The 10,103-nt window shown below is 35.0% G+C and overlaps 1 protein-coding gene across 1 annotated transcript; it reads left to right on the top strand.

The window, feature by feature from the left end:
* Positions 1-477: 477 nt before the first annotated feature.
* LOC146165604 (uncharacterized) lies at positions 478-8,579 on the top strand. Its single transcript, XM_083380983.1, has 13 exons — positions 478-583; positions 849-926; positions 1,598-1,700; positions 2,489-2,585; positions 2,871-2,946; positions 3,709-3,813; positions 4,171-4,342; positions 4,681-4,800; positions 5,389-5,528; positions 6,268-6,403; positions 7,272-7,368; positions 7,559-7,619; positions 8,156-8,579. Exons 1-13 carry the CDS (start codon positions 538-540, stop codon positions 8,533-8,535), a joined length of 1,611 nt encoding a protein of 536 aa, XP_083237109.1. The 5' UTR covers positions 478-537; the 3' UTR covers positions 8,536-8,579.
* Positions 8,580-10,103: the final 1,524 nt, after the last annotated feature.

Here is a 10,103-nt window from a genome sequence, read left to right as displayed (position 1 = left end):
ACTCAGTTAGTAAAACGACTTAACAGGTTAGCAAAAACTGCTTGTAATATCAAAATTGGTTGAACCGTCATGGTTGTAAGGTTCACGTCATTGTAAGGTGACAACCATTTTGGTTTCTTTAACTTTGTTGATAACAGAAATATTTTAGTCAAATAAAATATTAGGTATTGAGGAGTTTAAAGCGAATTACTTCTCATAAGTTATCCAGGTTACCAAACCAGTCAGTTAGCGAAACGACTGTCCAGAAGTTGAACCACAAATAATTACTAGGTTTGCGAGTCATATATGATGATTGCTGATTATAAGTGTACTAAGACAGCAAGTGTTTTTTTTGAAAGACTTTGTTAATAAAGATAACAACCACGTTCCAATCTTATTGTTGTTTTTTATGTTGTAACACATTGATAGTGGAATTTGTTAGTTTAGTTTATGTGAGGGGGTTTGTTGTAAAGTTATTAACTTTACATTTTAGGTCGAAAGATCATTATTTTTTTTATTGCCAAAATATTTGTAACATGGAATAAACGTGAAACAATAATGAGGTTATTTTCTTGCGTCGCAATCTTATTTGTGATAGCACAATGTAAGTATGAAGTAGTTTTTAAAATGAAAAAACCTTACTATAAATAAAAGGCCTTATTATTATTCGTCAACAGAAAATTAATTTAACTGAGAAAACTTTAATTTAGCCCTTATAATATACCTTTTTGAGTACAATATTTGATAATGTCTACTTCCAATTATACTGGTTAACGATTACTTTTTAAAACCGGTTGGAGTTCGTATTTTAAATAATTATTTAGGTAATTGTTACGTACCTTATTTTGTTATTGTGACGTATATTTCAGGGAGTGTAATTGAGGGGGTGAAGATTACTCCACCAAAGAAACTTGGACCGGGGGAGACAAGGGTACAAGATCCCGGATGTAAGATATCGATGTTAAGCAAATTAACAAGATAATATAGTTCAGGGGTTCTTAAACTTGGGTCCATGGACCCCTTGGGGGTCCGTGAACTAATTTCAAGGGGTCCTTGAAGGCCAAATTGAAATATTAGTGTATATTTAAAAAGTAATTAAATTAAAAAAAAAGAGTTTAATTAAAAATAAGACGTTTTACCACTGAATGTTCGACTCCATTTTACTTAAATCATCATCATACTTCTGACAGGCTATTTGATTGTGACGTCAATTTATGACGTCATTTTTGAAAATTTCTTGCCTATGCGAAAGCAAAAAAAGGGTCCGCGGTGAAAAAAGTTTAAGAACCCCTGCTATAGTTGGACCAATTGCTCATTAAATTTATACTTGGTTTAAAGGTATTTCTTGTTATAAATGATTCATTTCAGTCCAATATGTATTTTGCATATTTCGATCTTTGTATTGCCCTTGAAATTGTCTGTTGCAAATGAAAAGTTTTTTTTTGACTGAAAGCATTATTATATACATTCCATAAAACGAACTATACTGATATATTATTCAAATTGCTTTTATTAATGCTATAAAATCTACTACATAACTGCTTGTTTCTGAGTTAATATTGCCACGGCATTAAAATTGTCTGTTGCAAAGGGTTTACGTTATGCATTAACTTTCCAGGGCAACATTGCATAAACTACATGAAGGCGGTTTGGGGTTGGAAGAAATTACAGAACGACAATTATCCAAAGTTCGGTGGAGAGCAGCTCCAATGCTCGTGGATGTGAGTGAAACTTATGCCATTTTTCAACATTAATAAGAAATTTACAAAAAACGTGTAACTATGCCCAAGATTGTATAGAGTAATACCACACTTGTCTGTAGAGTCAGACGAACATTAAGTGTAATTGAACTCGCGACTGTTAGGATTAAACATATGCAACTTTTGGAATGTCTATAACCTTAAGGCTAACGGTATTACATCCGTCAGCGAGATTTTCCAGATAAAAATTCTTTCAAAAAAAGGTTTCCTTACGCTTGTTAGAAAGTATTTAAACAATAAATATTCAACGACGGTGGTCAACAATACTTAAAATAAATGTCTGAAAAACACACCCGAAATAATTTGTTTAAAAAACACTTGGATTAAGTTGCCTAGAAATATTTAAGCATAGACCAAGAGCCGCGATAAAGCTAATAAACGGTGAACGAATTCCGGCCGAAACGCGTTCTGGTGAACTAATTTTTCCAGGTATACCTTATCGGAAAAATAAATTACCCAGCCATTTTCAATTTACCTAGGCTATCTCGCCATCTTCTTGAATATATATTAACTATGATGCTAGGATATTTGTGAGCTACATCAAAACGTAACCTCAAGTTCCTTAGGGTTTTGCTTTTATGACGTAACTACGACGTAACTTTGTGACGTCATCTCCAAAAATTGCGTTACGTCAAAAAATTATTCCACTTTCACACGTAACTAAAATATAGTAATACAATAAGAACACCACGGCTTACTTGTGTCTTTTATCAAGTACCTACCCTTCATACCTTGTAACTTGTTTCCAGCCTTGAAGCTCCCATAGGTTGGCAAGTAATGATCGCGTTTGAAGATCTCAACATGGCCGCTCCACTCGGGAAGGATTGTAGATCCCAGTTTATAGAGGTGAGCAACTTTAACGTTAGACTGCTTTTACAATAAAACTGATCACGAGGCTCCTTTTAAACTGATCACGAGGTTCCCATTTGCTAACTTTTTTTATTAAGAGGGAGAAGATAGTATTTTACATTATTTTTACAATAAATTTTGCCTATAATGCTTTTCAAACGTAGTAATAATATCAAAGCCCATTCAGAAGTAGGTATCACTTTCAACTTTCTTATTCGTTTTCAACTTTAAAAAAAATATTAAGTTCATTTCAATTTATGTAAACCGTTTATATATTGCAAGGTAATTGATGTTGGGACAGGAAAAACCCAGGGCAGGTTTTGTGGATCCAAGCCACCAGGGGATTACGTTTCAAAAGGTGAGAGAAGTTTATTACTTTGCAAAAGAAAACCGTCAACTTGAAAACAAAAATTTTGAGCGGCATTCATTGTTGTGAACAAGTCACCTGACTTAAGTCTAAGTAAATCCGATTGTAAAAATAACGAAAGTCCAAGTTAATTCTTTCAAAACAGGTGTCTTATATGCACAGATCTGTAATGCAGCTTTAAAATGAATGTTAAGCCAAATTGATCGAGGAAATCGACATTATCTTAATATAGACGTTTCGATACGAACTTCGCCTTCATAACTTAATACGATTAAAATCGTTCAAACACACTTATAAATAATTTCGTTTCACCTCATAATAGTGAGGTTAGCATATATGTCAATCACATTGACTGATTAATGATACAGTGCGTTTTAAAACGTCTTTATCAAGATGATGTCAATTTACTCGACGTTTTTGGTTTTAAGATTCTTTATAAACAGTAACTAAAAAAATCATTAGATAAACTTTATAAACATGGTTCTTAACCTTTTAAGCCTCAACTCGAAACCACCGTATAGCGAGCTAATTGTCCGTATAGCAAGCTAACAAGCTAATCCACCGTATAGCAAGCTAATTGTTTTATGTACAAAATCTTTATAAAAAGTTTTAAATGAAATCATTTAACTTTAACCCGAGTCATTTGCTTAAAACGTCTAAGTCAAGCCAGGTAATTTCACCGAAACGACTTAGGCCCAAGAAAACAACAACTTAAGTGCACTTAAGTCAATTTACGTCATTACAATGTTTCAGGTACAAATCTCCGAATAGACATCCAAGGAGACAAAACCATCAAAGGAACTTACCGTGGTTTTGTTCTTCGATACAAGTTTGTCAAGAAGCCACCTGGGTTCAGGGGTGAGTGATTTTTTATTAAGATAGTCTGTAAGGGTACGTACAACAACAATCTTAAACCATTCCATAACAAAAAATCCTATAATAAGCTGACTGTTAGCATTGGCAAGAAATTGTAACTTCTTTTGCCTTATCCACAAAAATATTACTGTTACAAACATAATGCTATCAGACTTATCTGCCTGTTAAATCAAGCTATTTAGGTATGCTGAAATCCCAGTTTGTGCGTAATATTTTAAGTGTATCACTGGTAAACTTCGCCAACTTAAATTTATCTTTAAAGTCATGTCTACAAAATTTTATCAGTTGAACAGTTTTAAATCAATAAAATCATTCAACAGTCAAATCCTATTGTTTCAGACACGAGAATGTTCTACGTCCACAAAACAACATCCCCAGGCAAAGCAAACTTCAACAATTTCTTATCTCAGCAGCAGAAAAGGTTGTCAGCAAAACGCAAACCTGGCCCTAGGCCTCCGGGACGATTTGTCTACAAGAGTGACTTGCCAAAAGGCGGTTTAACTACAACCAAGTAAGTAAAGTTTGACACTCTACCTAATATAGTATATCAGTTTCTTTAAAGTAGTATTAGTCCAGGGGGTGGGGGGTGGTATACAATATTCTTTTATAATGACGTCATAAAGTTACATCTAAACGTTTTGCCATACATAGCGAACCTTAAGAGCGTCACACAGTTTGTTTATGTTGTTAAAGTTTAAGGTTGGAGAGGTGTTACTTTAACACAAAAGCTATATTACAAAGATGTTATGCGATTACACGCACGACGCCTTTGGGCGAAAACAGTTTTAACAAACTTGGCTAACATTCAGTTTCGAACAGAGTTTGAAATTTTTTACCATTCCGTTCCAGACCAGACACCGGTTGGCATGGCGACAGTGGTTTCAACGTCGGCTTGGTCAGAAGACGACGACCGGTTACCACGAAAAAGCCGGTGGTGTACAGAGGAGCAAAGGTCACGATCAGACCAAGGTCGGTTAACCTTTCCTGCTGTTTGATGGACAGTAAATCTTGATTTTTTGTTTTTCTCCAATGTTTTAGTTCACTGCAAAGTTTATAACTGCCAACCAAATATGGACAAATATTATTCTCGAATAAAAAGTTAAAACATGGAGTATGATGAAATTTTTTGCTTTGAAGATTTTTTGCGACTTCATAAGTGATTTACTTTCAAAATCAGTCGAACAACTTTTCTCAAAAGTTTTGTTGTTTTTTTGCTCTCAGCTTTTTTTCAACCAAATTAATAAAACTATCAAGGTATACCGTTAAATACAGAGTGAAAAAAAAAAACGAATTTAACACGACTATGCCAAAAACTGAAAAAATTGAAACCAAAATGTTTTTCTCATATTTTTGCTCTCAGCTCTTTTTCAACCGAATTAACCAAAAAAATCCGTTAAATATTAAGGTGAAAAGGAGCCGGTTTTAACATGATCAATAAAACTAAAATCAATTAAAATAGATCCTGTTGCACCCAGTTGAGTCAGCTAACTGGTAGTACATTTGTACAATAATTCGCAGCTGCTAATAACATCTCATATTTGGTTAAAAACTTTTCAGACTGCGGGCGACGCAGAGAACAAAGACCACGACGCCCGATCCTGTTTATTACGACACAAACGGTGGTTGGGAAACACCAGCGAACAACCATCAGGACGTCGAATACCAGAGGAGGTTGTACGGAGAAGACAACCAGCCAGGTTGGTGGTACTATGCGCCTATTTAATCGATTGGTTCAACTTTTTTGGTTCGCGGAACACTTTTAACAGAACAACTATATTTTATACCCGCCCTTCACACACGACAAACTACGTGTATGTAAATATCCCAATATTATTAATTTGTAATAAATAGAGCGTATTTAAGACTGAAATGCTTGCGTGTATGCCAATTGGAAATACAAATACTCTCTTTTCCGAAATTACAAAAAGTTTCGCGGCACACTTGGTAATCTCTCGAGGCACACTAGTGTCACAGTTTGGGAATCACTTATTTAATCCGTATACTTGTACAGAGCTTGCAATAGTGGCTGTTTAAGATTTTTTTCAAAAAAACTCTGTTTACAAAAAGGTAAAACTTGCATATATGCAATTTAATAATTGAGGCCTAAAAACACAGGATATAAGACATTTACCGTGTTAGATTTGTCCAATTTAACCAATTGAACACAATGAACGCAAATACATGTTTGATTACTTTTGTAATTTGAGGTAGCTGGAAAATGTGAGCAACTTTACTAAATTTCGATCAATGGACTAAAATCACTACAAATTGTTAAGTATTAAAATTGTCTCCTAAGTAAATTAAAACATAAATTAAACTTAACATAAGGGTTATACAAACAAAGATCATTTTTTTGCATATTACCTTTATAATTTCAGCTGGGTAAAATGTAATCTTAACAATAACAAGTAGACAACCTAAGATCCTTTTTTTCAGAGAAACCCATTCCACCCCAAACCCCAGCCAACAAAGCAGTGAAAAAAGGCGGACTTTCCACAACTCACCTTATTATAATAGTGGTCGCCATTGTTGTGTGTTTCCTCATTATACTTGCTGTGTTTGTGGTTAAAAGGTGAGTTGCATTCTGACCATTATGACGTCGATAATGTTCATTGTTTTATCCGAAGACTGGAAAAAAGCTGTATAGGCTAGTTCAGTGGTTCTCAACCTTTTAAGCCTCGTGGACCCCTTTAATAGGCTTTATGATACCCCCGTGTCCCCTGCGCATAAAATACTTTCGTACTTCCACTTGATTTACTTGTTTGCGTCAATAACAAATACAGCAATTAAACGAGATCAAACTTTCTAATAATTTAACAAAATTTAACTTAGTTATTACAAAGCTGTTCTGGGACTCAGCCAAGGTATTTGTAACACCTAAAGCTAGAGAGTTATGCCCGTGGCCCCCCAATGACTGCTCCGTGGCCCCCCAGGGGGGTCGAGGGCCACAGTTGAGAAACCCTGGGCTAGTTGTTCATATTAAACTAATTACATAGGAAATGATGCGAACGAAAGCACAGGTCGGGAAATAAAAATATCTGTTAGAATTTTAAAAACGAAATGAAAAACCAAACAGAATCATTGCCTTGGAAGATTAAAAGACATCGCCCAGCACATTTTTAGAACCTCCGTCCTAACCATATAGGAAAAGTTTTAAATTGATATTACGCTGAAAATTACTTTAACGGAACATTGAGATATATTTAGGAGAAAGACATTAAACAAATCCCTAGCGACTTCATATTGCCCGGGTGGTCTAACACGAGGTTAAAAAGCATACAGAAGTGAGTTGTGTTAAGTTTTTGAATTAAGGTTGATTGATCATCCACCTCTGAAAAGTAAATTATCAATAAATTGAAGCACAAACGCAGCATTTACCTTTTTATAAGCTTACGCTTTTTATTTGGTTGGTCGTTTCTTCAACCACTATTCTTTTTCAGAATCTACTTCGACAAGCTTCGTCGCTACAAAGCAAAAGAAAAGAAAGAAAGAGAAGCGAACGCTGCCGCTTTGGAAATGGATGGAGTAGATACATTGGTGGGTTTTACAGTTGTACTATTAGTAAAAAGTAATATATTAAATATTAAAGTTGTATAATATTATATATACACAATACAAATGTTTGAATTATTTCTAAAAGTTAGGTATACTTTGATATGTCCGGATGTTAAATTTGAATTTCATCTTAAGATTTTTTTGTAATATTACAAAGGTATGTTTTTTGTAGAATCACAGACATGGATTGCCTGGGATGAGTCGAACTGAATCCTCGATTTCTATGAGATCAGGTAGAAATAAATTAAACACTAAATAGACTAAGTTGCTTCAAGGAACATTTTTAACTATACTTAGATAACGAGTATTGATGTCGAATGGAAGCACATACCTAAACATTGTCGAACTACCAGTATTTCTTTAGATTAAGGGTAATGTAGTTAGTTATGCGGTGTTAGGTTAATGCCTGGGTTTTCAGCTTTGGCAAGAAACCCGACGTGAAATCGAACGTAATATGAAAATAAAACAACATTTATATAACAAAAGTATATTAAATTAATTTCGCTTTGAATAAAATTATCATTCGGTAACATGGGAGAAAAAGCGCAAACGGTCCCAATTTCACCTGCTTTGTAAATATAGCATTTTGTAAATGATGAACATCATCGAATATGACTTTGCTGCCAGGCATTATATCAATTGTAAAATTGTTATTCCGGCAATATACTGATTAGGTTTGTGGCCAATTTTTTTCCTGTATAACTTGGCAAATGTTATGAGCTTTTTTTGTTTCAGCATTCAATTTAGGCATATATGTTTATATTTACAGCTGGAAACATGTCTTACCGGAACACCCCCCTCCCCCCGATCCCCAAGGCACGTATGACGACACTACCGCCATCACTGTTACGTCATAGAGAACAAGCAATGACCATGGATCAACCGCGTATCTATAGCAACCAGCCCGGCGTGATGATGTCACAGCCCGGATCGATGACGTTGCAACCTCGAGGGATGCCACGTCACGTATCGCGTCATCATGACGTTACGCTTCGACAAAAACCCGTTCCCGTGCTCCCGCCACGAAATAAGCCGAGTGACGTAGACGAAGATTACTGTAGCGGTGATGACGAATCAGGTGACGTCACAACATTACGTAGGGAGTTCAGCGAGTGGGAATTGAAGCAGCAGAATAAAAGGAGGAAGTGAAACTTTGAAAGATCTTTGCCAATTTGCACATATTGTTGCGTAATAAAGCTAAAAAAAGTAATGAGTGTTTTTTTTTTCACCAAACAGAACCTCATAAATAAATGGATTTCAAACAACTTCATTAAATTTTAAAATACTGCAGTTACGCCCAAAACGCCATCATTGGTTCTGCTCGAAAACTTTGTTTTTTCCTAAACATGTGGCAACAATAAGCATAATATTTGGACGGTAATATAAAGGAACTAGTTAAAGCCAACAGTTTAGAAATTAAGTAATCTACTGAATTTCTTGTTTTTTTGGTTTTTAATTGTAGTAGCTTTTAGCAAGGATAAAATCAGTTATGTTTTACAAGTAAACAATGCGGCAAAATTTTAGAGCAAAATTATGGTTAAATTAGGGATAACATTTTAATCCCAATCAGTATAAACTCGATATTGTGACCGAAAAACCGGGACCCGACCCGATACCAAATGACGTAATTTACATTCTAGCTAAATAGTTGAAATTGACACATTCCAAAGTTTTCGTTTTCGGTATAATGTCAAAATTTGCATCCAGTTGTTATTCCATTCGTTTTTGATAAATCGACATTTCAAGGTATCGGAACAGCAGCCAAACTACACTAATATCGGGCATGTACCGATACTATTACTTGGCATCGGGTATCGGCTCCGATCCGATATTATCGGAAAGTTGCTTTGATACTGATGAGTTCAAAAACAAATGATTCATTCTCTAGTTCGCCACGTTTAAAACCTGTAGTCAAGGTTAAACTTTTATTTTGCAAGTGTTGTGCAAATTTGACAACTCGTGTTTTTCACTTTCCACGCCAGAGGGTCGGAAAGTATTTAGAAGTTCTATTTAGACTAAACTTTCTGGTGATAAACAAAACTGTTCGTTTATCGAATGGACCAGTGCACAATCACATATATCAACCACCAGTACATGCGAACCACAACTTTTGTGTTTAAAAGTGCAACATTTAGTGTTTGTGTGAACTAAGTGAATTGATATACAAGGGTAAAACCACAAGCATGGGTGAAATGAGTTTTTGTTCATGTTTGTACTCATTGTTGTTTACTAGTCGTTATTAGAAGGCTAAACGTCAGTGAGTAAGTCTCTAGCAAGAACAATAATAACCTCAGAGAAAAAACTGCAAAAACTTGTACATGTATGACGTATTAAAGTCATGTGGGTTGTACATTTGGGCGAATGAAATATAGGTTACGGTGGTTTAACCAGGATGCAAGATTCAGTAAGTTTTGTGTTGACAGTACGTGGGTCGAATTCTCTCTGTTCGACTAGCTGTGCTATAACATTTTTCTGACCGTTGTGTTCTGGTACTTGTAACACCGCCACTGTTCGCTGTTATAGATTGTAACATCAATACTCGAAACAACAACGCCCTTAGCTGTCTTTAGGGCGCGCCAGTCTTTTCGGATTATAACACTTTTACAGTCAATTTTGTCCAACTTAAATTAAAAAAAAATAATAATCCGAAAAAGTTATTGTAATTTGTATTCACAACAATAGGTTATTTTGGAAATCTAATTAGACTTTTTAGAGAC

Source organism: Ascidiella aspersa, chromosome 2 (assembly GCF_963924565.1).
Source record: "Ascidiella aspersa chromosome 2, kaAscAspe10.2, whole genome shotgun sequence".
Taxonomy (NCBI): domain Eukaryota; kingdom Metazoa; phylum Chordata; class Ascidiacea; order Phlebobranchia; family Ascidiidae; genus Ascidiella; species Ascidiella aspersa.
Note: the sequence above shows the minus strand (reverse complement) of the source record. Positions and strands in the feature narration are given on the sequence as shown.

Coding starts and splice junctions, on each gene's coding strand:
- LOC146165604 (XM_083380983.1), top strand. CDS start 538: ATGAGGTTATTTTCTTGCGTCGCAATCTTATTTGTGATAGCACAAT. Junction 4,801..5,388: donor AAGGTCACGATCAGACCAAG/GTCGGTTAACCT, acceptor AAAACTTTTCAG/ACTGCGGGCGACGCAGAGAA. Junction 7,620..8,155: donor CTCGATTTCTATGAGATCAG/GTAGAAATAAAT, acceptor TTATATTTACAG/CTGGAAACATGTCTTACCGG.